The sequence below is a fragment of the Lissotriton vulgaris genome, chromosome 1_1 (assembly GCF_964263255.1).
Source record: "Lissotriton vulgaris chromosome 1_1, aLisVul1.2, whole genome shotgun sequence".
NCBI lineage: Eukaryota > Metazoa > Chordata > Amphibia > Caudata > Salamandridae > Lissotriton > Lissotriton vulgaris.
Window position 1 is genome coordinate 1282863404 of NC_141685.1, and position 27677 is coordinate 1282891080.

Sequence of the window (27677 nt, forward strand, 5' to 3'; positions counted from 1 at the left end):
AATTTACACATTAACATTTTTGCATGTAGCTCAATTTGCTATAGAATAATTACATTTGTTGTAGTCTTTTTCAAGTAAAATTGTCCATTAACATATCTTATGTACTCTGTAATAATAATGCAAATACAAGATAAAAAGCTTTAAAAAGTTTTATTTAAGTAAATATATATTTAGTATTATTGTTTGCAAGCAAATTAAACTTTAATTAAAATACTGTATTTTTAGCCTTTTAACTGAAACATAATTTGAATATCTCCCATTTTTAATTAAAGAGAGTCTGTCAAAGAGATAGTCTATCAAACAGAGAGAGAGTCTGTCAAAGAGAGAGAGTCTGTCAAAGAGAGAGTTTGTCAAAGAGAGAGAGAGTCTGTCAAAGAGAGAGAGAGTCTGTCAAAGAGAGAGTCTGTCAAATATAGAGTCTGTCAAAGAGAGAGAGAGTCTGTCAAAGAGAGAGAGAGTCTGAGAGAGAGAGTCTGTCAAAGAGAGAGTCTGTCAAAGAGAGAGAGAGTCTGTCAAAGAGAGAGAGAGTCTGTCAAAGAGAGAGAGAGTCTGTCAAAGAGAGTCTGTCAAAGAGAGAGTGTCAAAGAGAGAGAGTCTGTCAAAGAGAGAGAGAGTCTGTCAAAGAGAGAGAGAGTCTGTCAAAGAGAGAGAGAGTCTGTCAAAGAGAGAGAGAGAGTCTGTTAAAGAGGGAGAGTCTGTCAAAGAGGGAGAGTCTGTCAAAGAGGGAGAGTCTGTCAAAGAGGGAGAGTCTGTCAAAGAGGGAGAGTCTGTCAAAGGGGGAGAGTCTGTCAAAGAGGGAGAGTCTGTCAAAGAGGGAGAGTCTGTCAAAGAGGGAGAGTCTGTCAAAGAGAGAGAGTCTGTTAAAGAGAGAGTCTGTCAAAGAGAGAGAGTCTGTCAAAGAGAGACAGTCTGTCAAAGAGAGACAGTTAGTCAAAGAGAATACAAGATAAAAACCTTTTAAAAAAATTTTTTAAGTAAATATATATTTAGTGTTATTGTTTGCAACCAAATGAAACTTTAATTAAAATACTGTATTTTTAGTCTTTCTACTGAAACATAATTTGAATATCTCCCATTTTGTACATTGATTTACAGTCAAGTATTGTGTTGTTTTTCACAACTCATGTATTTTCCGTATGTATCCATTTTGTAATATTACATTGACATTTTTGGGCAAGATTGGCATTAGTGCTTCCTGAATGTCGTCAATGTCCGGTGGTATTTGGAAGTAGTCCAGTAGAATATTGTTATCTATTTCGACTGATTGTAAATTTTCTGCATTATCAATATGTACATTTAGTGTACTGTGTTCCTGATTCGCATTTTCGAGGCTATATATAGTCATATTTATTTCTTCTTCTGGCGGTTCTATTTTCTGTGAAGGAAAAAGAATTTAGTTAATTTCATATTTATGAAGTTATTTTATTTCTTTTCTTGTGTTGACCTACGGACAAATTTCTTGATATATGCAGTCTTAAATAATGTTAATAAGTAGTGAAGATAGTTTAAGAAAGGATAGTTTGTGAGTACGTATAGTGAAAAGGTATAATAGAGGATTATAGACTGTTTTGTAATGTTATAGATACTTTAGTAAAAATACGTTTTCATAAAGTGGAGAGTATAAGTTAGCTTTATAGTAGTGATTAGTATAATACATAGTGTAGCTTAATGCATTTAGATAGAGAGTATTAGAAGCGATAGTTTGAGTGAATTTTAATTAGTGAATATAGAGTTTGATGGTGTTTGAAGAAGTAGATAGTATAGATTGAGTAGTAGAGCAAGTTATTATTATTTTCATAATTTGTACTTACTTGAAATTGTGTATTCCTTGTTGTGTTTAACATTTTATTGTTGTTAAATTCATGCACTGTCAAGTGCGTCATCTTAATGTAGGATCCAATTTCAATGGGAAAGTCTGTGGCATCTCTCCAAAGAGTTATTTTTACTGAGTCCGTTGTGTCTTTCACAGTTATTGATTTAAGTTTTGTATCTTGTCCGGCAATAACAATTGTTTTTATTTCTTCTTCCTGTAAGATAAAATTTGTAATAGAAATTAAAGAGAGTCTGTCAAAGAGATAGTCTATCAAAGAGAGAGAGAGTCTGTCAAAGAGATAGAGAGTCTGTCAAAGAGATAGAGAGTCTGTGAAAGAGAAAGAGAGTCTGTGAAAGAGAGAGTCTGTCAAATAGAGAGTCTGTCAAAGAGAGAGAGAGTCTGTCAAAGAGAGAGAGAGAGTCTGTCAAAGAGGGAGAGTCTGTCAAAGAGGGATAGTCTGTCAAAGAGAGAGAGAGTCTGTCAAAGAGAGAGAGAGTCTGTCAAAGAGAGAGAGAGTCTGTTAAAGAGAGAGAGTCTGTCAAAGAGAGAGCGAGTCTGTCAAAGAGAGAGCGAGTCTGTCAAAGAGAGAGCGAGTCTGTCAAAGAGAGAGCGAGTCTGTCAAAGAGAGAGCGAGTCTGTCAAAGAGAGAGGAGTCTGTCAAAGAGAGAGAGTCTGTCAAAGAGAGAGAGGAGTCTGTCAAAGAGAGAGAGGAGTCTGTCAAAGAGAGAGAGTCTGTCAGAGAGAGAGAGAGTCATCAAAGAGAGGAGTCTGTCAAAGAGAGAGAGTCTGTCAAAGAGAGAGGGTCTGTCAAAGAGAGAGGGTCTGTCAAAGAGAGAGTCTGTCAAAGAGAGAGAGAGTCTGTCAAAGAGAGAGAGTCTGTCAAAGAGAGAGAGTCTGTCAAAGAGAGAGTCTGTCAAAGAGAGAGTGAGTCAAAGAGAGATAGTCAAAGAGAGTCTGTCAAAGAAAGAGAGAGTCTGTCAAAGAAAGAGAGAGTCTGTTAAAGAAAGAGATGGTGTCAAAGAGGGAGATAGTCTGTTAAAGAGAGAAAGTCTGTCAAAGAGAGAGTCTGTCAAAGAGAGGGAGTCAAAGAGAGTCAATGAGAGAGAGTCTGCTCAAAGAGAGAGTCTGTCAAAGAGAGAGAGACTCTTTGAAAGAGAGAGAGAGGGAGTCAAAGAGAGAGTCAAAGAGAGAGTCAAAGAGAGAGTCAAAGAGAGAGTCAAAGAGAGAGTCAAAGAGAGAGAGAGTCTGTCAAAGAGAGAGAGAGTCTGTTAAAGAGAGAGAGTCTGTAAAGAGAGAGAGAGGGAGTGAAAGAGAGAGTCTGTCAAAGAGAGAGTGTCTGTCAAAGAGAGAGAGAGTCTGTCAAAGAGAGAGAGAGTCTGTCAAAGAGCGAGAGTTTGTCAAAGAGTGAGAGTTTGTCAAAGGTGTAAGTATTGTGTGCAAGACTTTTTGGTATATAGTGTGTGTGTAAAAGGGTGAATTTTTTTTTATAAGCTTACCTCAGCAATAGTCCCAGAAATGCTCATTAATGAGCGTAGTGAAGCTGCTTTTACTGTTTTTATCGGTGATATTGGTGGAGCAGGGGGTTGTAGTATATATTGTGCCTCCTGTATTATTTCTTGAGGTATAGATAAGGGCATCATGCGTGATAGTTTCGTTTGTTTTGTGATGATAATCACATTGTTTTTGGCTAAGAAATTGCGAATCATAATTCCATTCCCTTCTTTCGTTTGCTGGTAAAATGGCTCATTGTAGCACGTTGCTTTAATGCAACTACTTTCATCAGCTAGAGCTAGATGATACATTACTTTGTGCTCTTGTTTAGCATTTGTATAGTTTGTTTTTGTCGAACATTTTATTACGTTGGCTCGGATTGTTTTTTGGTAAGGTTTGTTGTCTTCATGTTTCATTTTTTTGAGGTCTTCTATGGAAATCATCTGAAATGAGAGAAAATGTTAGTACACATTCTGAGCATACATTTTTCCCCTTTTGCTATTACCTGTAATAAAATAGCATGTTAATGAAGTTGTTGCATTTTAAACTGCCACCCATAATGCTTTGTGATCACTGTAATATGATTCTAATGTACCGTAGTGCATGATGTTGTCATTAGTATAGATGTGATCTAGTGTAGAATTGTAGTCTGTTGTGTATTGTTCTATTTTTTGCTGGCATTGAAATTGCTGCAGCATATATTCTAATAGCAAAGTTCTGTTTGGTGACATTTGTGTTAAATCTATATTGAAGTCTCCCATGATGACATATTTTGAATTTGGATACAAGTAAATTATGCTACTTAAAGCTTGTAATAATGTCTGCAAAAGTACATGTGGTGGTTTGTACAGTATAATAAATAAGTATTCAGAATCATTAAGATGCAGAGTGAAAATTAAAAAGTCAATTTCGTGTTGTGTTTGATATATTGGCGATAAAAGCATGTTTTTTTTGTAGTAAATGGCAATACCATGCTTAGTGTGCTGGTTGTGAAATTTATCAAATAATAGTAGGTGATATTGTTCTATTAAGAACGTATTCTTATCTGCTTTTCTAGTTGTGTTGATTTCAGTAAGGCATATAATATCACTGTTCATGATATTTTTGTCTGATTTCATAGCAGTGTAATTTCTTTGCAAGGACCGTATGTTATGGACAATTATATTACACTGTTGTCTATAGCTATGCAATTGTGGTACTGATATTTGTAATAGCATGTGTGTTCTTAAACGTGTCATTTCTTCATGCACTTTTGGATGTACAGCTATTTTGTCTTGCTGAAAGTTTCTAATGTATATGTTGTCTAAAGATTTAGCTCTGCTTAAAGCTACATAATGTAGATGATGTACTTTACTGTTGTTAAAGTGAATGTAAATGGGCTCAATTGTTTCTCCTTGTGTTCTATGTATAGTTCTTGCAGATGATTGTCTCAATGGGAATTGTTTGCGTATAATAGTTATAAATTTCTGTGTATATTGGAAATGCCGTGTAATAGCATGAATGGGTGTCCAATGAGGCAAAATATTACTGTGATATATGTGTTTGTTTTCTTGTCTTGTTAATTTGCCTACTGTTTCTTTATCAAAATTAATCCAAATTACATTTGGGCTGTTATTGATAGTTTCCACAAATTCTACTATACCTGTTGCACCATTTGTTAAACCATCATTGACATTTATATTGTTAGTTAAATCATATCTTAATTGCAATGCAATATGTAATATTGATGGCAGGCTCATTGTTTTAGTAGAATCTGTGGGCAACTGTTTTAGTATTTTTTTTTTTACTGCTTCACTTAAGTCTGCTGCAACTGTATCTATTGCTGTAGCTGTGTAAACTGGGTAATGGGTTATATGTTCTAATAAAACTGCATTATTTACGCTATTGACTTCATTGTTAGTTCCCATAATGTAAGGGATCGTTTTGCTAATGTTTTCAGGTGGCTCTATTTCTCGTGTTTTTATCTGTATAATATCCTCATTTGTTTGTTTCCCTTCTCTTAATCTGTTTAGTAGTTGAGCAAATGGCAAGTCATTTTGTTGTCTCATTATTTTAGTCAACTCAAATAACTTGAAATGTGTCTGCCATAAATTAGTACTTACTGGCCTATATGAATGTTTTGGGTTGTCAAATATGTATGGGTCAAAAACTGGCTTCAATTGGTAAAAGTCTCCAATTGCTAAAATAGATATACCGCCAAAAGGGAGATCAGACATTTTTATCTCTTGCAATCTATTATGTATAAAGTTGAATACATTAGCCCCTACCATTGATATTTCATCAATTATTAGCAATTTAAGATGCATTAGCTGACCTTGTAGTGTGCTTCTATTCTCATGAGTTAGCTGTCTATGAGTTAGTGTTTGTGAAATAGGTATTTTAAAAGTACTATGTAGTGTTTGTCCTTGAATGTTATGTGCTGCTTTGCCAGTTGGAGCTGTAAGCAATACATATATGTTATCTGGGTTTTCTCCTGCTTTTGTATTGTAATAACGTACTAATGTTTGGTAAAGTGCTGTTATAAGGAAACTTTTGCCTACTCCTGCACCACCTGTACAAAATGTGTAGCATGGTGTTTCTTTAGTTTTAACCCAATGCAAATGATGATATATAAAGTTAAGTTGTTCTTCTGTTAGATTTTGCATTATACTATCATATTGTTCTTTTGGCATTATGTTATTGCTTATTGATTCTTCTCTACTTGTACTTCTAATCCCTAAATCAAATGATAGGTCATACAATGGGTTTTCATTATTTTGCACTTCATGGCATATGGTGTTATCTTCTTCTGTATCTATTGGTGGTAGCAATGTATCTAATATACTAGTTTCATTGCTATTAGTTGTTAGTTGTTTATTATGTTTATTATATTTATTATGGTTTGAATCAACTGCATTTTTAAGTTCTAGATAGCGTTCATAATAAGTTCCCTTGTTATTAATTATATTATGTTCATTTCGCCATGGGTAAAAAAGCATGAGCAATTCTCTATAGTAATTTTCTGAGTCATTTTTGATGTTAAATCTGCAATAGCGAATTACTCTTGCTTTTTTTCTTTTTATGCAGTTTGTTTCGTCTACTAAATTTATCTCAAGTTCTTCGTCATCTGAGCTATGAAAGTTATTTTCAATAAGGAAATTGTCATGGCCTGTTTCTTCTTTTCCTTTACATTTTTTCTTTTCATTATACATAGATGCATAGTCAGCTAATGTACATGTTTCTAATTTTACAGGGCGTTTACTATACCTGACTATAATATTATCATATTGTATTTTACAAGACTCATCTGGTAAAGAATTGATAGTTTCGATGTCTTTTAATAAGTATGTACGCTTTTCATTAGGACTTGTATTGATAAATACAAAAGATCTTGAACTTTTCCGTAAAGGAATTTGTAGTATTAGATATGCTGCTTCTTGTGCACTTATTTCTGTACAGTTTAAGAATTTGTTCCCTATATGCTTAAGTTGTTCCTTAATACTTGGATTAGCATGTACTTCTTTAGCAGCTTGGGCAATTAGTTTGCTCATTCCTCGCTGTGATTTACTAATGTATGAAACAATATACACAGCACATGCATATGCATCTAAGATGTATTGTATATCTATGTTTGCTTGCCATGCTTTCAAAATAGTTGGATTGTAGTTATTTATAAAGCATTCAGCTGGTGTTCTTTTCAAGAAAATAGTATTTTTTTGTATAATAGATTGTATACATAAAGTATATTGTTTTAGATCTATGTTCATTGAATGCAAAAACTGTTCAAAAGTATAATTTGAAAATTCTTGGCTATTTATAGTTAGATGTATTAGTTCAATTTGCTGTAAGAGCTCGTTATTTGTTTTGTCTAGCTCTATTGGTTCTAGTATAAAAGTTTCAGGCATTGGATATCTGGGATAATGATATTTGCATGTTCTTTTATGTTTGATACGGCAGTTCTTGGTATGGCCGTGTCTTTGTAGAGGTAGTAAAGACTCTATATCTGGTTCTTCTGTTTTTGCACATGTAACATACTTATTTATGAAAGTAGTGACTTCATCTCTATCAGAAGTTTCATATAGTGGAGCATTTTCTATCCATATTATAGCATGTATATGTGGTGATCCCCGTTGTTGGAATTCCACTCTATAAAAGTAATCAATAATTTTGCCAATTGGATTACTTTCATGCAATAAAACAGAATTAAATAATTTCCGAACTTGAAAGTCAAAATGTCTTGCACATGTAATGGGATTCTGCTGTATTAATTTGCATTTTGTTTCCCATGACATATTGTTAAATTCTTCTTTTGTGCATTCTGGTCTCTTTTCTGTACGTAATAATATGTTAATTAAGTGATACCATTTCGTTTCTGCAGCAGATAACGTTAAAAAAAATGTTGGTAATCCTAATTGTCTAATCATAGCAAAGAGGTCTTTTTTGCATTGCTCCCAATATGGTGGTGAACTACGGATAGTTTTAAGTATTTTGTATCCTTCATTATACTGCAAAATTGTATCTAATTTATTCTTTATGTCTTTGGCAGTTATAATGTTTCCATTATTAAAGTATTTCCTAAGAGATATAAATATTTTGCTCTGTAATTGTTTAATGTGTAATGTTTTTAATTTAAAGAAAAGATTAGTAACACACTTTGCTACTCTTAGATCATTACTTCTTACTTCTGATTGACAGATTGTGCTGTAATGTATTGGGACATGCCTTTCTTCATTAGTCGGCCTTCGTTTCCCGCCAAATATAGTTGGGAATGCCAAATATTCAGAATCTTTGTCTTCATACAGGCCTCTTGGTGTGTTATATTCTGCAGGTGCTAAACTTAAAATATTATTTGTTTCTGTAGTAATAGTTTCATTATCTAACATAGTATCTAAATTTCCTGCTGGAATGTTGTCTGAGGAATCTGACGTATTACTTGTATCTGAAGTCTCATCACAAGAATGTATATCTTGTGTTGTATAATCCCAATCTTCATTAATAGTGATTCCATATTCTTGAAACAAAGTGCTTGTAGTGGCTAAATATAAAGCTGCACGTTTAACTTTGTTTGGTCTAACATTTTCATAATGGGTATAAGATTTATAACTTAATTTCCTTTTTAATTTTATTGGAATTGTCATGTTATCATTAATTTGCCTTGGTAAAACAGTTACTGTTGTCATAACGTCTGCAGGGACATTTACTACTGCACCTGATAGAGATTTTTGGAATCCACGTGGTAATGTTCTAATTTGTAAAAAAGGTATTCTTGGCGATACTAATCTTTCTTCTAAGTTATGCAACTGTAAGACTGGTGGGATATCAGGAAATGTCATCCCATTATATACTGAACATGGAGGTATTTTGTCTTTTGATATATATGTGTAACATGTTCTGCATATCTCATTTGTTCTGTATTTGCTAATATTACATTCTATGAATTTAGCTCTCTTACTAATACTGTGTGTATTTTGAAGACTTTGCTTATGCCAGAGTTGATTGCAAATAGTGCATGTGTACTCGGGTCCATATCTTATTTCTTCCTGAAATATCCTAATTATCTCATTTGTTGTTTGACCTGTTATATGTCTATGATTAAGTTCATTCTCTTTGTTTTGTGTCTGTTTTCTTTTTCTAGTACTGTTTACTTCTAGAATTTCTATATTTGTTGGTTGAATTAGTGATTCAACATTAGCTGTTAATGTGTTTATTATCTCAGTATTGTTAAGAGCTATGTGTGAAGCTAAATAACTGTCTTCTGTTACATGCAGTCTATTGTCCTGACTATTGCTGTTTTGTGTGTTTAGTATTGTATTTTCTACTTGTAAGTTATTCGAAGGAATTTCCCCTAATGCATTTATAGATATATGTGTCGTATGAACATATATGCTTTTTCTCGACTTTACATTTCCTTGTCTATGATTCCGTTGTGTTTGGTGTAAACCTTTTTTGCTAATTGTTGTTATGTTCACTGTAGTTAAATCTAAAGTAATACTCTCAGAATAAGTAATTTGTTCTCTATTGCCTAATTTTAGGATGTATTCTATAATAAGATTAATAGAGTCAAGGTTGATAGCAATACATGTTCCATTAGGATGTTGTATTGCATTTTCATTTTGGCTATGTGAATCAAATAGAGAGTATGTATGTAGAGTTTTGAAGACTGAAATTATATATCTACCTATAGAGATCAATATACCAGTTTGTGAATTAATTGTAGAAGTTAGTGCAGATATAAATTTACTATGTAAAGTTTGTGCTGATTTTGTTAGTTCTTCGCTAAAGCATTTTTTGAGCTTTGTAGAATAGATTATGTCATTGCTAACTATGTAATTTGGTAACTTTAGAGGTTGCATACAATCTTGTTCACCGACAGAGTGCATTTCAGTGTACAAAGCATCTCCAAGATTCATAATACAGTGCAAGTCTACACTATCCCAAATATATGCTGGTTTACAGTAGTTCTTTAGAATAGCAAATATACTATTTTGAAGACAATGTGTATAGTGACTAGTTTTATCACTATGTGTATTTTTGTCCTGTGGATGTGTGTTATGTAAAAAGGGAATTTCTTGTGGTGTTTGTGTTAAAATATGTGAATCTATATTGGTATTATTTGTGCTACTTTCCTTGTTCTGCAATGTGCTATTGTGTATATTATCATGAAGTAAACTGTCATTACTTCCAGTAATAAGTTTATATGTATTATAGTAATCACTTGAATATGTGTTTGTATGTACATTACTTGTGTTTATTGTTTGTTGTACATTTATGTGTGTGTTATTAATTACATTAGTAGAATATGTGTTGGTATTTAACTTACTTGCTGGTATTGTTTGTTGTAGATTTATGTGTGTGCTATTAATATGTTGTCTTTCTGTGTTGCTCTTAAGTGTTTTCTTAAGTATACTTGCATATGTGTCAGTAGGAGTAGTCTCTTCTGGTGTATTAGTATATTGTGTTGTGCTGATCTGCTTGCTGTTCTCTTTAGATTGATTATTAGGCCCTGTTGTAGTGAGAATTGCACAGGAATACGTACTAGTACTAGGAGTATTATCTAAAAATGCTAATGGCTGTTCCTTATTCCAAAAAGTTTTTTTTTTAGATTGACATCTCTGAATGATTTTTTTGGCATTTTCTATACGCATTTCAAATGCTTGTGTGAAAAAATTTTCACTACCTTTAGTAGAATACACATAAAAAATTTTCGGTGCTACTGCATTCTTATTTTTTTCATGACGCACCATTGCTTTTTGAAGTGATTCTTTTGTAATCGTACTTATTTGTATTGGAGTTAATTCATACGGCACACAATTCAGGTTTGGTTTCTTAAGATAGTGTGCCAGATTAGTGATGTACTCTAGAAGTTTTTCAAATGTGAACTGTATAGTAATACATGTTCCATTTGGATGAGGCATTCCAGTCTTATCACGACTATGTGAGTCAAATACAAAGTATGAATCATTTTTCTTAAAAATGGAAATAACATAAATTTCCATGCAAAGTATAACACCGGAGTTGGAATCAAGTGCAGGTTTTAATATTTTGTTGAGATTTGGAAACGAAGGGTCACATTGTTGTAATATGTCTCCATAATAAGGTTCTTTAAGTTTAAGAGAATAGATAGTAGTATTGTGTTCAATAAAATTAGGTAACTCATCTGGATGCCTAAGTTGTTCGCTATTAAGTAAATGCATATCTATATATAAAGCATCACCTAATTTCATAATGTAATGCAAGTCTTCTTTAGTCCATGTATGTGCATCTTTGTAATAGTTGTGTATAATTGCAAAAGTACTATTTGGCAAGCATTGATAACCTCTCGAATTGCATGTAAATTTGTCATGACCTTGATGATAATCTGCTGCTAGTATTTGCATGTTAGCTAATCTTATTTATGAAATAATTTGATATCGCTACAGTATTGCTAGATTTTTTTGTTATCCGCGAGTCTATTTTCGTTCTCTTATTTAATCTCTATATATATATATATATATATATATATATATATATATATATATATATATATATATATATATATATCTATTGCTAATTTATATTTTATTTTGTACTTAACTATAATGCAAGGCAATTAATTGAACACTATTTTTTTGCATTGTATTTTAGGTAGCAGATTTAGATGTATTTTGTTTACAATTTTAGTGATGTACTAGCTATAAGTTATACTATTAGCATATATATATATATATATTTGGATATATATATATGTATATATATATAGTTATTTTACTGTTAAATATATTCCAAGTTACAGGTTGATAGCTTATTTAAAAAACATACTTCTAATTGTATATATTTCCAAACAATTAGCAATTGTCTTTATAAAAGAAATAATTTTCAATGTTAAGTATATAAATATATATATAATTTTTTTAATAACTAATTATATATCTGATTTTGTCTAGTTTTTTTTCTCTAAATCCACTCTATTGTTGTTTTGGACTTGTTTTATAGTTGGAGCTGCTATCAAAAGAAAAAGCAATTACTTTTACTTTTTTGTTAACTATTTTTTTTTCTTAAGATTAATGTTACCTATGGAAATCTTCTATATGATCTTTTCGAATTCTAAGTATATACTATATATATATATATATATATATATATATATATATATATATATATATATATATGGGTTTGTGTTGATATGTGTTTTGCTTTTTCCCTTGCTATTTCTATACTTACAAGTCAATAAAGAAGCAAAATAGATACTTTTACCGTGATGATGTTTTCACTGATGTTGTGTCAAAGAATTACGTCTGATGTTATTCAATCAATTGGCAATCTATGGAAGAATGAAACAAGCATTAATATTGAGTTGACTTATTAATATAATAAAAGCGGCTCGATACTCAAGACTATGTGTAGAAGTTGTATGTGTAGTATGTGTGTGGACTGAGTGAAGCATATTAGTAGTTGTAAATCGAGTATTAGAAGTGTATGTAGTATAGAGTAACTAGTAATGTATAGTAGTAAGGAGGATAAAGTGAGCAAGATAGAGAGAGATGGAGGGCAGGAAGAAGAGATGTTAATAAAGAGGGGTGGTTAGGCAATATTGAGAGTAGTGGAAAGATGAAGAGAAAGATAATGAAAAGAGAGAAGTCTGATAAGGAAGAGAGGATATAGAGGTGTAGAATGTAAGCTACAAAAAAATAAAAATGTAAATTACATGAAGTGATTTTTATGAGAAGTTGTAAAGAGTGTATTAGATGCATTGTTTGTAATTTTAAGCAAGTACAAAGGAATAGGAGAGGTAGTGAGATTAAGGAACACTTAATCCCTTGTTAAATCTAAATAAACAATAGAAGAGACGTTAAATACATCTGAATTTGCCACAGAGACTGAGTGATGCAACTGGGGAATTGCACACTCACTTTAGGTGGAAAAGAAAGCCCTCACACACCGACCTAGTCAGTGTCATGCTTCATCATTGGGCCCCACCAAAGAGGCCGAATGCCTCTTTGGTGTGCTACGACGCCAGAAGACTGCGGAGCAGGTTTTGTGAAAAAGGCATGTTGTGAGTTTTATAATTAAAACTGCCTAATGTGTAAGTAAAAATCTATAATTCTTGATGCTTAGTACACAAATGAAAGAGTTATGTGTCTGAATTTAATGCCCAAGGTAATGGATTTGTTAATTTAAAATACTAATTAGTCAGTCAACATGTTTCATGTTTTACATTTGTTTACATTTCCTTAGGCATTTATAATGACAGAATTATACCCCGGCGGTATGGACTCTCTAATCGCCCACCCTGACCTGGGGGCGTGAAAGTGAAAATATCAAAAAAATGATTTAGTGCATAAAAAAAAAGGGGAAGAGCAATTGCTCATTCCAAAAGTGTTTGTGCACCTGTAAAAGAAATAACAGACAAACATAAAACTTTCACACAATTAGTTGTAAATATAAGTCATTGCGTTTGTCCAGTGTGTTCTATAGTTGTTGCATAGTGTTCCTAAATAAACACTATAGTTAACATCATCTATATAGCCTTATAGGGATGCTCACACTAACTTAGTGAAGTGGAAAAATGTGTGTAAAGCACACAAAGTAGCTAGAAAGTGTTGATGAAGAGAGGAGACACATAAGAGATCAAGAGGGCTAGAAAGCAAGAAGAGAAGTAAGTGCAGAATGGAGTGAGAAGATAGCAAGTAAAAAAAGTGCAAGATAGAAAGTGAAGACAAGATGGAGACGTAGATAGAGTGTGAAGACAGGAAGGAGAGAGGACATGAGAGAGAGAAAAAGGGAGGGAAGAGGGTGCAGGAGAGAGGGATGGTAGAGAGAAAAGAAAGCATAAAGGAGATAGAGATAAGAATGATAGATAGGGAGGAAGAGGAACATGGAGAGTATTAGAAAGAGAAAAAAAAGAAAAAGGAGAGTGCAGGACAGAGAAGCATGATAGATAGAAAAGGAGCTAGAAAAAAGAAAAGAGCAGATGTAATAGGGGGCAGGAAGAAGGAAGAGAGCATAACGGAGAGATATATAGAGAAGAATGAATAAAGAAGTAATTAAAAAAAGGAAGAGAGAGTGCTAAGAAAGAACGGAGTATGCAGAGAGGAGGTGAAAAGAAGTTAGAGAAAGATAAGTAAGAAAGAGGAAGAGAGTGCCGGAGATAGAAGTATGATAGATAAGAAAGTAGAGAGGATGCAAGATAAATGGAGATCATGAGAGAGAACGTAAAATGGGCAAAAGACTGCAGAATGGAGGCAGAGGTCCAAAAATATAAGGAGTGCAAGATGGAAAGGCAGAACAACATAGGGAAGGATATAGAGAGCAAAAGGAAGAGCAAGAAAGAGAGAAAGCAGGAGTTAAAGGGAGGGTGTCCATGAGGGAGAGTGATGGCAAAGGGAAAATAGCAGAAGGGAGATAAAAAAAGAATGATGATAGAGAGTGAGGAAGAAGGAAGGAGAGAGAGCAGATGGAATAGGGGTCAAGAGTAAGAAGAAAGGGAGCAAAAAGGAGAGAGAAAAGAGAAGAGAGTGCAGAATGGAGTCAGAGGGCAAGAAAGAGAAGGAGTGCAAGATGGAAATGTAGCACAATATGGGGAAGGAGATAGAAAGTTAAAGTAAGAGAGAGGGCAAAAGGGAGAGCAAGGGAGAGAGAGAAAAAGCATGATGTAAAGAGAAGGATGGAAGAAAGAAGGTGAGAGGGTAGATGAAGAAAAGCACAAGAGTGTGAATATAAGATGGAGTGGCCAAAATAAAGAGAAATAAAGAAGGAATACAAGATAGCAACATAAGGAGCAGAGAAAGAAAGGAGAGAGATGGAAAGGGTATGCAAGAAGAAGAGAGGGGCAAAAGGTAAGAGCAACAGGGAGAGAGATAAAGATCGAAGGAATAGGAAGAGAGGGCAGGAGAGATAAGCATGATAGAAAAGGATGGAGAGAGCAAGCAGAAAGGAGAAAGGACGCAGGGCGCAAAGGGAGCAGCTTTTTTGCGCAAGCCAAAACCTAATGAGAACTGTAGTGTGAGTTTGGGTCGGCCCTCGTCATTCATTGTCTGGCTCCATAAATTGAGCCTAGCCATTGGACGAGGGGCCTGTCCGTCAATTTAAAGCAGACTCAGGGGCGTTCAAGATTCTTTGGCTTTTGCCGACAAAACGACGCCGGGAACGCCCCCGATTCTAGCCCGGCATTGCCGGGACCTGCCTTTGATGACGTATCTGGTTTCTTTGTCTGTGGCGGAACAAATTGCAGGTAAGCGATGATGTCTTTTGTAATATAAATGACTGTATTTTTTGAATGCCCCATCCGAAATGTTTAATCACGTTTTTTTTTTGTTCTCTGCAGGTATTTTGCGACGGCCCGGTGGGGGGAACAATTTCCGGGCGGGATCCTTGGCTCGCTGTCTGTCTCCGTCTCCATGGTACAAGGGATTTCTTGCAGGTAAGAGATGGTATCTTTTAAGGACAGAGATGGAGAGTGAAGGCAGGAAGGAGATAATACGCAGGAGTAAGAAGAAAGGCAGAAGGTAAAGGAAGAGTAAGAAGTAGGGCATGAGCAGGGAGGGAGAGAGAGCAGATGGAAGAGGGTGCAGGAGAGAGGTATGGTAGAGAGAAAAGAAAGCATAAAAGAGATAGAGAGAAGAATGAAAGATAGGGAGGAAGAGGAACACGGAGAGTATTAGAAAAGAAGGAGAGTGCAGGACAGAGAAGCATGATAGATAGAAAAGGAGCAAGAAGAAAGGAGAGAGCAGATGGAATAGGGGGCAGGAAGAAGAAGGAAGAGAGCAGAAAGGAGAGATATTTAGAGAAGAAAGAATAAAGAAGTAATTTAAAAAAAGAAGAGAGTGCAAAAAAAGAACGGAGTACGCAGAGAGGAGGTAAAAAGAAGATAGAGAAAGAGGAAGAGGGTGCAGGAGATAGAAGTATGATCGATAAGGAAGTAAAGAGGACGCAAGATAATGGAGATCATGAGAGAGAACGTAGAAAGGGGAAAAGACTGCAGAATGGAGGCATAGGGCAAAAAATAGAAGGAGTGCAAGATGGAAAGCCAGAACAAGATAGGGAAGGAGATAGAAGTGAAAGTCACAGAGTGCAAAAGGAAGAGCAAGGAAAAGAGAAAGCAGGAGTTAAAGGGAGGTGCATGAGCAAGAAAGAATTAAGAAGGGAGCAGTTGGAAGAGGGGGCAAGAGGGAGAGTGATGGCAAAGGGAAAATAGCAAAAGGGAGATACAAAAAGAATCATGATAGAGAGGGAGGAAGAAGGAAGGAGAGAGAGGAGATGGAATAGGGTGCAGGAGAGAGAAAAAAGAGCAAAAAGGAGAGAGAAGAGAGTGCAGAATGGAGTCAGAGGACAAGAAAGAGAAGGAGTGCAAGATGGAAATGGAGAACAACATAGGGAAGGAGATAGAAAGTGAAAGTAAAAGAGAGGGCAAAAGGGAGAGCAAAGGAGAGAGAAAATGCATGAGGTAAAGAGAGGGTGGGAAGGAGGGCATGAGCAAGAAATAAGTAAGAATGGAGCAGTTGGAAGAGGGTGCAAGAGGGATATTGATGACAAAGAGAAAAGAGCAGAAAGGAGGGAGATAAAAAGAGAAGCATAATCGAGTGGGAGCTAGAAGGAAAGAGAGAGCAGTTGAAATAGGGGGTAGTAGGGAGAAGGAGAGAGCAGAAAGGAGAGATATATATAGGAGAGCAATAAAGAGAGCAGGAGGGAACAGATTGTGATGGAAGAAAGAAGGTGAGTATAGATGAAAAAAAGCACAAGATTGTGAATGTAAGATGGAGTGGGCAAAATAAAGAGAAATAAAGAAGGAATACAAGATAGCAACATAAGGAGGAGAGAAAGAAAGGAGAGAGATGGAAAGAGTATGCAAGAAGAAGAGAGGGGCAAAGGGTAAGAGCATGCGAGAGAGAGATAAAGATAGGAATAGGAAAAGAGATGGCAGGAGAGATAAGCATGATAGAAAAGGGAGAGAGGAAGCAGAAAGGAGAAAGAACGCCGGAAATAGAGAGATAAAGAATGAATTCAAGAGACAGCTACATTTAGGAAGTAGAGAAAGAAAGGAGAGAGATGGAAAAGGTATGCAAGAAGAAGAGGGGCAAAAGGTAAGAGAGCAAGAGGGAGAGAGATAAAGATAGAAGGAATACGAAAAGAGAGGGAAGGAGAGATAAGCATAATAGATAAGTAGGGAGAGAGCAAGCATAAGTAGAGAGAGCAAGCTGAGACGCAAGCTAGAAAGAGCATCAGAGAGAAGGTAAGGAGGAGTAAAAGTGAGAGCAGAATAGAGTGAGTAAAAGAAAGTGCATGATAGAAAGAAAGAGAAGAGGGGAATACAGGAGAGAGTGTAGGGGCAAAAGGTAAGAGCATGCAAAGAGAGATAAAGATAGGAATAGGAAAAGAGATGGCAGGAGAGATAAGCATGATAGAAAAGGGAGAGAGGAAGCAGAAAGGAGAAAGGATGCAGGAAATAGAGAGATAAAGAATAAATTCAAGAGACAGCTACATTTAGGAAGTAGAGAAAGAAAGGAGAGAGATGGAAAGGGTATGCAAGAAGAAGAGGGTCAAAAGATAAGATAGCAAGAGGGAGAGAGATAAAGATAGAAGGAATAGGAAAAGAGAGGGAAGGAGAGATAAGCATAATAGATAAGTAGGGAGAGAGCAAGCATAAGTAGAGAGAGCAAGCTGAGACGCAAGCTAGAAAGAGCATCAGAGAGAAGGTAAGGAGGAGTAAAAGTGAGAGCAGAATAGAGTGAGTAAAAGAAAGTGCATGATAGAAAGAAAGAGAAGAGGGGAATACAGGAGAGAGTGTAGAAGAGAAAGGATGCAAAAGAGGGAGAGGAAAAAAAAGAAGGAAAGTAGGAGAAAGTGAGGAAAGAATAGAGCAGGAGTAAATAAAATAGAAAGACTGCTGGCAAAATCATGAATGAGATGCAGAGTAAATGCAAGAGAGAGGAAAGGCAAGAATGCAAAATTGAAAGGGAAGGCAAGAGAAAGATGTATATATGTTGCATGTGCTGTATCAGTATCTAATCATTTGCTCATCTCCAAACTAAATCAAATGTTGTTTATGAGGCAAACTTTTGTGTATATCCAGCAAAGAATGCCCAGTACAGACAGAAAGAACAAAGTCTTAGTTATAAGTTTTCCTTTACCTTTGACCTCTCTCCTGATTACGACCTCACCAGTGCTGCTTTCATCTCCAAAGTAAATTAAATGTTGTTTATGAGGCAAACTTTTGTGTATAACTATCTAGCAAAGAATGCCCAGTACAGACAGGAAGTACTACCCAAAAATGTCTAAAGTAAAATAAGTTTTAAGTATTAACGTACCGTGTTGAATGAACGAATTTGAAAGATGTGTCCTCGATGGGGCAGTTGCACCAAATGGCAAATTTTTTGTCCTGTAAAAGCAAAATATACCGTTAGCAAAAGTTTGAGAAGAGTGAGGACATTTGTGTGAAGTATATTAGAAGTTGTAAATAGAGAATTAGAAGCAGTATGTATTATAGAGTAACTAGTATAGTAGTAAAGACTATAAAATAACAAGGTGGAAAGAGATAGAGGTCAGGAAGAAGAGAGAGATGGATAGAAAGAGGGGAAGATAGGCAAAAAGAAAAGGAGTGAAAATAAAAAAGGAGAAGGATGATGAACCGTGCAAGTTAAAAAGAAGCTTGATATGGAGAGAATGCAAAGAAGTGAAAAGACGACAAAAATAAAGACAAAAATAAAGAAGTAAGAGTGCAGGAAATTGAAGTATGATAGATAAAGAGTGAAGCATAATAGAGAGGGAGCAAGAAGGAAGGAGAGAGCAGCTGGTAATTGAAAAAAGGAAGAGAGAGTGCAAGAGAGAACGTGAGGAACTTTTTTGGACAAAAGAATGTCAAAAAGGGTATATAAAGAAGAAAACCACAAGAGTGTGAAAGTAAGATAGGTAGAGTGTGCAAAATTGCGAGAAATAAAGAAGGAATACAAAAGAGCGAGATATAAGGAGGAGAGAAAGAAGGAGTGGTGGAAAGTGTCTGGAAGAAGAGAGGGGCAAAAGGTTAAGATATCAAGAGAGTGAGAGAAATAAAGATAGAAGGAATAGGAAAAGAGAAGGTAAAAGAGATAAGCATAATAGATAAGTCGGGAGATAGCAAGCAGAAGGGGGAGGACGCAAAAAATAGAGAGCACGAGAGAGAAGAAAAGGATGGGTAAAAGTGAGAGCTGAATAGAGATGGAGTAAAAGAAAGTGTGCATGATAGAAGGGAAGAAGATTAAAACAGGAGAGAGAAGGTATAAGAGAGGGCATGAAAAAAAGAGGGAAAAGAGAAGAAGAAAGAAAGTAGGTGTAATAGTGAGGGAAGAATAGAGCAGGAGTAAATTAAAGAGAAAGACTGATGGCAAAATGGGAAAGGAGATGCAGAGTAAATGCAAAAGAGATAAAGGCAAAAATGCAAAATTGAATTGTAAGTCAAGAGAGTGAAATGTATGTATGTTGCATGTGCTAGCTTAGTATGTAAGCATTTGCTGCCGGGACCTGTAAAGAAGGTGGGGATGAATATATAGGGTGAGGGCAGAAGAGTGAGAATGCAGGAGAGAGAAGGAGAGCAAAAGAAAGAGAAAGTCGGAGAAAAGGAGAGAAGAATAATGCGAGAGTGAAAGAAAGGACATTGAATGTAAAATTGTGAAGGAGATGCAGAGTAAATGCAGAAGAGAGACATAAGGAAAGGCAAGAAAGAAATTGAAAGGGAAGGCAGGAAATAAAGAGATCTATGTATATTGCGTGTGGTAAATGAGTCAAAGCATTCCCTACAGGGACCTTTCCAAAAAGTGTTTGTTATAAGTTTTACTTCTCTGTTGATTCCAACTTTACCAGTGGCGCTCTTGTACAAAAGCATAAGATGTGCTTTATGAGCGAAATTTTGTGTATAAGTATACAGCAAAGAATGCTTAGTACAAACAGCAATTATTAAAAAACGAAATGTATTAAGTAAAATAAATAAAGTATTAACATACCGTGTTTATATAACGAATTTCAAATTGTGTAGTCGATGGGTCAGTTGCAACAAACGTGTACTTTTTTATCCTACAAAACAAAAATAGCATTAGCAAAATATTATGAGTGCAGGCCAAAAAAGCAGTGATTTTCTCATTCAAACTGTGCAAATTGAATCTTAGCCAAAGCTTTGCGTACTAGCAATTAATGCGTTCTAATGTAATAGTATGCCAATTATTTGCGTCACGTTACTGGTTTGTATGTGCCTTTAAAAATATAGAAATCCGCGCATGCACGTTGTGAAAAAAAAAAGAAGGAATGTTGTCAGTGTTTTATTTAATTTCTCGCATCGTGCAAAGCAGTTTGTGAACTAAAGTTGTAACTGAACATATATATATATGTGTGTGTGAAAGATTAGTCTTACCTAAATCAGTGAAATGGATTAACAAAAAACATGGTGAAATTGGCCAAATGTATATACAACACAATTGAATTGTAAAGTGATACGTATTCTTACTGCAAATTAGTTTTACAGAAAGGCATACTTACATGCGCAAACATTTTCATCCTAAATGCACAGTTTGCAAACATTTATATCGTAAATGTACCTATTGACGATGTATGAAAAAGAACTCAAAGGCATTAAACAAAAACATGGGGAAATTGGGAATATGTATATGCAAGACAATTTAAATCTAAAGTAACACGTATTATTACTGATTTGTTTGCACGTATAAAAACTGTAAAATGTGCTCGTAATACCGCTGCTCAAAAGAACAGATTACTTTCACAGAAAGGCCTGAACTTACATGCGCAAACATTTTCCTCCTAAATGCAGTTTGCCGATGTATAACTTTGCACTCAAAGTCGTCGTGTCTCACCTTATCCTAACTGTTCTTTATGTTCTAAGTAAATGTAACGTGCCTTCATGCTCTGACTAAATCTAGTGTTGCGACAAACACATGCTTGTGCTCATCTAACTCTCAGCCCTACGATTTGAGCATATTAAATAAAAAAAGGGGACAAATTACTTTCACAGAAAGGGCTAAACTTACATGCGCAAACATTTTCCTCCTTTATGCAGTTTGCCAATGTATAACTTTGCACTGAAAGTCGTCGTGTCTCACCTTATCCTAACTGTTCTTTATGCTCTCAGTAAATGTAACGGGCCTTGATGCAATGACTAAATTTAGTGTTGCGACAAACACATGCTTGTGCCCATCTAACTCTCAGCCCTACGATTTGAGCATATGAAATACAATCTGGCATCGCACAAACAAGGCACCCAAAATGTACATAATGACGAATTGCATTAAACAGCAAGGCCTTACAAAGTAAGCATGTGTAAAGGCCATGAATAAAGTAGACATGCGCAAACATTGAAATCGTAAATCTACCTACATTTTTCTCCTAAATGCAGTTTTCCGATGTATAACTTTGCATTGAAACTCGTCGGTCTCACCTTATCCTAACTTCTTTATGCTCTCAGTATAAAATCTGGGACAAATGACTTTCACAGAAAGGTAGAAACTTACATGCGCAAACATTTTCCTCCTAAATGCAGTTTGCCGATGTATAACTTTGCACTCAAAGTCGTCGTGTCTCACCTTATCCTAACTGTTCTTTATGCTCTCAGTAAATGTAACGGGCCTTCATGCTCTGACTAAATCTAGTGTTGCGACAAACACATGCTTGTGCTCATCTAACTCTCAGCCCTACGATTTGAGCATATGAACTAAAAAAGGGGACAAATTATTTTCACAGAAAGGGCTAAACTTACCTGCGCAAACATTTTCCTCCTAAATGCAGTTTGCCGATGTATTAGTTAGCCCTGAAAGTCGTCGTGTCTCACCTTATCCTAACTGTTCTTTATGCTGTCAGTAAATGTAACGGGCCTTCATGCTGTGACTAAATCGAGTGTTGCGACAAACACATGCTTGTGTTCAGTTAACTCAGCTCAACAATTTGAGCATATGAAATAAAATCTGGCATCGCACAAAGAAGGCATCCCAAATGTACATAATGACGAATTGCATTAAACAGCAAGGCCTTACAAAGTAAGCATGTGTTCGAATTTTCAAAGGCCATCAATAAAGTAGACATGCGCAAACATTTATATCGTAAATCTACCTACATTTTCCTCCTACATGCACAGTTTGCCGATGTATAACTTTGCACTGAAAGTCGTCGGTCTCACCTTATCCTAACTGTTCTTTATGCTCTCAGTAAATGTAACAGGCCTTCGTGCTTTGACTAAATCTAGTGTTGCGACAAATACATGCTTGTGGTCAGCTAACTCAGCCCCACGATTTATGCATATTAAATAAAATGTGGCATCGCACAAACAAGGCATCCAAAAAGTTCATGAATATAGGAGACATCCGACAACATTTATATCGTAAATGTACCTATTGCCAATGTACCAAAAAGAACTCAAACGCATTAAACAAAAACATGGTGAAATTGGACAAACGTAAAGGCAACAAAATTTAATTCTAAAGTGATTCATATTATTACTACTTTGTTGCGCGTGTAAAACTGAAAATTGTGGTCGTAATACCGCAGCTCAAAAGGACAAATAACTTTCACAGACAGGAAGGAACTTACAGTTTATGTCGAAAGGCTCCAGTCCGCTGTCTCGAAGTATACCTCCTGAGATCGGTCGAGAAATCGAGAGGCTCCAGTCCACTGTCACGAAGTATACCTTCTGAGCTCGCTCGAAGAAATGTTTCTTTCCGTGGCTGTAGTCCTTTACATACTGTGGAAGACAAAAAAAACGGCAGTTAGTTCATTAAATAACAAAAGACTTGCAAAGTTTGTTGTTAAGAACATGTAGGTGAGATGTTGTTTAGGATGTTGCTGTCTCGACATATGTAAATTGCCGATAGGAGGCTGTCTGGCCGAATGAAAAGGTCATGGATGCTGTGACTCGTTAGAGTACTTAGTGGCAATGTGCGACTTTTGCCGATCTTGAATATCAAAGCTTAGTGGTAGACGAGTTGGCGCCACGCTGCCTGCAAATACAAAAAAAAAGAAGTGCTGGTGAATATCATTTTGTTAAAGTAGAAAAACACGATAGCTCTTTCCAATAATTCCCTACACAGAAAGCACACGATATAAAATAACTATTAAAGTAAGCATAATAGAATTACGACACCACGCCGCCGACATATTCCTGCAAATAAAGGGAAAGAAATGAAGTTAGAAATTACTTTTGAAACGTAACAAAACACTCCGGGTATTCGAAAGTGACAGTAATTCTTTAGTTACCAAAAACATCGCTTACCTGCAAGTCGTCACGCCACGGATGAGACCCGACACGGAAACACTAGAGAGAACAGGCCAAAAAAGAAACATCAGAAGAACATAAACAAAATAGCCCGAAAACCTGTTACGTTAAATCTACAACACCTGTAATAAAATACAAATTACATTTGAATCTATCTACACCGAGTCGCACTAAGACATGACAACAGCGCTTACCTTAAAGTTGTTCGTCCACGAAGAAAGATCAGAAGAACATAAACAAAATAGCCCAAACACCTGTTACGTTAAATCTACAACACCTGTAATAAAATACAAATTACATTTGAATCTATCTACACCGAGTCGCACTAAGACATGACAACAGCGCTTACCTTAAAGTTGTTCGTCCACGGAGAAGGAAACCCGACACGTCACGGCAGGCTACACAGAAACAATAGAGAGAACAGCCCAAAAAAGAAACATTAAAAGAATATAAACCAAAAAGGCTGAACACCTGTAAAAGAAATACTAATTACATTACAATTTAAATCGCGTACCTGAAATTCCTTGGACCAAGGAGACGGAGACAGACAGCCAAAGATCCCATGACAAAATGGCGACCGGAAATCGTTCGCACGCCGCCGCCGTTCAATTACTGCAAAGAAAGGAATATACATAAACTCAAAAATACCTTTTCCATGTCCAAAAACTCACGGGCATTGAAAAGGGACAGACATTTGTTACAAAACACAACATGGCTTACCTGCAAGTCGTCATGCCACGAATGAGCCCCTACACAAAAACACAAAAGAGAACAGTCCCAAAAAAGAAATACATTACAATATAAACAAAACAGGCCGAACACCTAAAAGAAATTACAATGACATACAAATTTAAATGGCGTACCTGAAATCCATCGTCCCACGAAGCCAGACACCGAGCGCAAAATGGCGAGCGGAAACCGCGACCACGCCCAGATCCCGGGACCACGCAGCAACGCGGAAAAAAACCTGCAACGAAAGTGATATAAATTAATTCTAAAAAAAGCTTTACAAAGTTACAAAAACTCACAGTCATTAAAAAGAGACAGCCATTTATTAATTACAACACACACCATCGCTTACCTGCAAGTCGTCACGCCACGAAGGCGACCCAACCCGGAAACAGTATAGAGAACAGGCCCCAAAAATAAATACATTACAATAAAAACATAATAGGCTGAACACATAAAAGAAATTACAGCGACATAAAAATGTAAATTAAAAAACACACCATCGCTTACCTGCAAGTCGTCACGCCACGGAGGAGACCCGACACGGAAACATTAAAGAGAACAAGCGCAAAATATATAAAACAAATAGGCTAAAGACTGTAAAACACATAAAACAAATTACAATTATATAAAAATTAAACGCGTACCTGAAATCCATCGTCCCACGAAGCCAGACACCGAGCGCAAAATGGCGACCGGAAACCGCGACCACGCCCAGATCCCGGGACCACGCAGCGACGCAGAAAAAAACCTGCAACGAAAGTGATATAAATTAATTTTAAAAAAAGCTTTACAAAGTTACAAAAAAGTCACAGTCATTAAAAAGAGACAGTCATTTATTAATTACAACACACACCATCGCTTACCTGCAAGTCGTCACGCCACGAAGGAGACCCAACCCGGAAACAGTATAGAGAACAGGCCCCAAAAATAAATACATTACAATAAAAACATAATAGGCTGAACACATAAAAGAAATTACAGCGACATAAAAATGTAAATTAAAAAACACACCATCGCTTACCTGCAAGTCGTCACGCCACGGAGGAGACCCGACACGGAAACATTAGAGAGAACAAGCGCAAAATATATAAAACAAATAGGCTAAAGACTGTAAAACACATAAAACAAATTACAATTATATAAAAATTAAACGCGTACCTGAAATCCATCGTCCCACGAAGCCAGACACCGAGCGCAAAATGGCGACCGGAAACCGCGACCACGGCCAGATCCCGGGACCACGCAGCGACGCAGAAAAAAACCTGCAACGAAAGTGATATAAATTAATTCTAAAAAAAGCTTTACAAAGTTACAAAAAAGTCACAGTCATTAAAAAGAGACAGTCATTTATTAATTACAACACACACCATCGCTTACCTGCAAGTCGTCACGCCATGAAGGAGACCCGACACAGAAAAATTAGAGAGAACAGACCCCAAAAATAAATATACATTACAATATAAACCAAAAAGACAGAATACATATAAAACAAATTAATAAAAACATAATAGGCTGAACACATAAAAGAAATTACAGCGACATAAAAATGTAAATTAAAAAACACACCATCGCTTACCTGCAAGTCGTCACGCCACGGAGGAGACCCGACACGGAAACATTAGAGAGAACAAGCGCAAAATATATAAAACAAATAGGCTAAAGACTGTAAAACACATAAAACAAATTACAATTATATAAAAATTAAACGCGTACCTGAAATCCATCGTCCCACGAAGCCAGACACCGAGCGCAAAATGGCGACCGGAAACCGCGACCACGCCCAGATCCCGGGACCACGCAGCGACGCAGAAAAAAACCTGCAACGAAAGTGATATAAATTAATTCTAAAAAAAGCTTTACAAAGTTACAAAAAAGTCACAGTCATTAAAAAGAGACAGTCATTTATTAATTACAACACACACCATCGCTTACCTGCAAGTCGTCACGCCACGAAGGAGACCCGACACAGAAAAATTAGAGAGAACAGACCCCAAAAATAAATATACATTACAATATAAACCAAAAAGACAGAATACATATAAAAGAAATTACAATAACATACAAATTTAAACCGCGTACCTGAAATCCATCGTCCCACGAAGCCAGACACCTTGTCCAAAATGGCGACCGGAAACCGCGACCACGCCCAGATCCCGGGACCACGCAGCGACGCAAAAAAAAAACCTGCAAAAGAAGTGAGATAAATTAATTCTAAAAAAAGCTTTACAAAGTTACAAAAAAGTCACAGTCATTAAAAAGAGACAGTCATTTATTAATTACAACACACACCATCGCTTACCTGCAAGTCGTCACGCCACGAAGGAGACCCGACACAGAAAAATTAGAGAGAACAGACCCCAAAAATAAATATACATTACAATATAAACCAAAAAGACAGAATACATATAAAACAAATTACAATAACATACAAATTTAAATCGCGTACCTGAAATCCATCGTCCCACGAAGCCAGACACCTTGTCCAAAATGGCGACCGGAAACCGCGACCACGCCCACATCCCGGGACCACGCAGCGACGCCAAAAAAAACCTGCAAAAGAAGTGAGATAAATTAATTCTAAAAAAGCTTTACAAAGTTACAAAAACTCAGTCATTAAAAAGAAAAGAGACAGTCATTTATTAATTACAGCACACACCATCGCTTACCTGCAAGTCGTCACACCACGAAGGAGACCCGACACAGAAAAATTAGAGAAAACAGGCCCCATAAATAAATATACATTACAATATAAACCAAAAAATACAGAATACATATAAAACAAATTACAATAACATACAAATTTAAACAGCGTACCTGAAATCCATCGTCCCACGAAGCCAGACACCGAGCGCAAAATGGCGACCGGAAACCGCGACCACGCCCAGATCCCGGGACCACGCAGCGACGCAAAAAAAAAACCTGCAAAAGAAGTGAGATAAATTAATTCTAAAAAAAGCTTTACAAAGTTACAAAAAGTCACAGTCATTAAAAAGAGACAGTCATTTATTAATTACAACACACACCATCGCTTACCTGCAAGACGCCACGAAGGAGAGCCGACACAGAAACATTAGAGAGAACAGACCCCAAAAATAAATATACATTACAATATAAACCAAAAATACAGAATACATATAAAACAAATTACAATAACATACAAATTTAAACCGCGTACCTGAAATCCATCGTCCCACGAAGCCAGACACCTTGTCCAAAATGGCGACCGGAAACCGCGACCACGCCCACATCCCGGAACCACGCAGCGACGCAAAAAAAAAACCTGCAAAAGAAGTGAGATAAATTAATTTTAAAAAAAGCTTTACAAACTTACAAAAACTCAGTCATTAAAAAGAGACAGTCATTTATTAATTACAACACACACCATCGCTTACCTTACAGCGAGCCAAGGATCCCGACCGGAAATTGTTCCCCCCGCCGGGCCGTCGCAACCTGCAGCGAAAAACCAAAAAAAAAACGCGATTAAACATTTCGGATGGAGCATTAAAAAATACAGTCATTTATATTACAAAAGACTCCATCGCTTACCTGCAAGAAATCCCTTGGAGCACGAAGACGGAGACAGACAGCAAGCCAAGGATCCCGACTGGAAATTGTTCCCCCCAACGGGCCGTCGCAACCTGCAGAGAAAACAAAAGACACGATCGCTTACCTGCAAGAAATCCCTTGGAGCACGGAGACGGAGACAGACAGCGAGCCAAGGATCCCGACCGGAAATTGTTCCCCCCGCCGGGCCGTCGCAACCTGCAGCGAAAAACAAAAAAAAAACGCGATTAAACATTTCGGATGGAGCATTCAAAAAATACAGTCATTTATATTACAAAAGACTCCATCGCTTACCTGCAAGAAATCCCTTGGAGCACGAAGACGGAGACAGACAGCAAGCCAAGGATCCCGACCAGAAATTGTTCCCCCCGCCGGGCC

At 36.3% G+C, this 27677-nt stretch overlaps 1 protein-coding gene and 1 long non-coding RNA gene across 2 annotated transcripts; both read right to left on the bottom strand.

The window, feature by feature from the left end:
- Positions 1-1068: 1068 nt before the first annotated feature.
- LOC147749004 (uncharacterized) lies at positions 1069-22432 on the bottom strand. Its single transcript, XM_086965168.1, has 7 exons — positions 22322-22432; positions 19735-19804; positions 18067-18137; positions 12017-12083; positions 3310-3747; positions 1812-2027; positions 1069-1375 (listed from the first exon to the last, which is right to left on the bottom strand). Exons 5-7 carry the CDS (start codon positions 3745-3747, stop codon positions 1115-1117), a joined length of 915 nt encoding a protein of 304 aa, XP_086821294.1. The 5' UTR covers positions 12017-12083; positions 18067-18137; positions 19735-19804; positions 22322-22432; the 3' UTR covers positions 1069-1114.
- A 328-nt stretch (positions 22433-22760) lies between these two features.
- Positions 22761-24222, bottom strand: LOC147749005 (uncharacterized). The gene is made up of 3 exons (XR_015299737.1): positions 23518-24222; positions 23353-23401; positions 22761-23042 (listed from the first exon to the last, which is right to left on the bottom strand). It is a non-coding gene; the product is annotated as an uncharacterized LOC147749005 (long non-coding RNA).
- Positions 24223-27677: the final 3455 nt, after the last annotated feature.

Coding starts and splice junctions, on each gene's coding strand:
- LOC147749004 (XM_086965168.1), bottom strand. CDS start 3,747: ATGATTTCCATAGAAGACCTCAAAAAAATGAAACATGAAGACAACAAA. Junction 2,028..3,309: donor TTTCTGGGACTATTGCTGAG/GTAAGCTTATAA, acceptor TTTATCTTACAG/GAAGAAGAAATAAAAACAAT. Junction 1,376..1,811: donor CAAGGAATACACAATTTCAA/GTAAGTACAAAT, acceptor TTTCCTTCACAG/AAAATAGAACCGCCAGAAGA.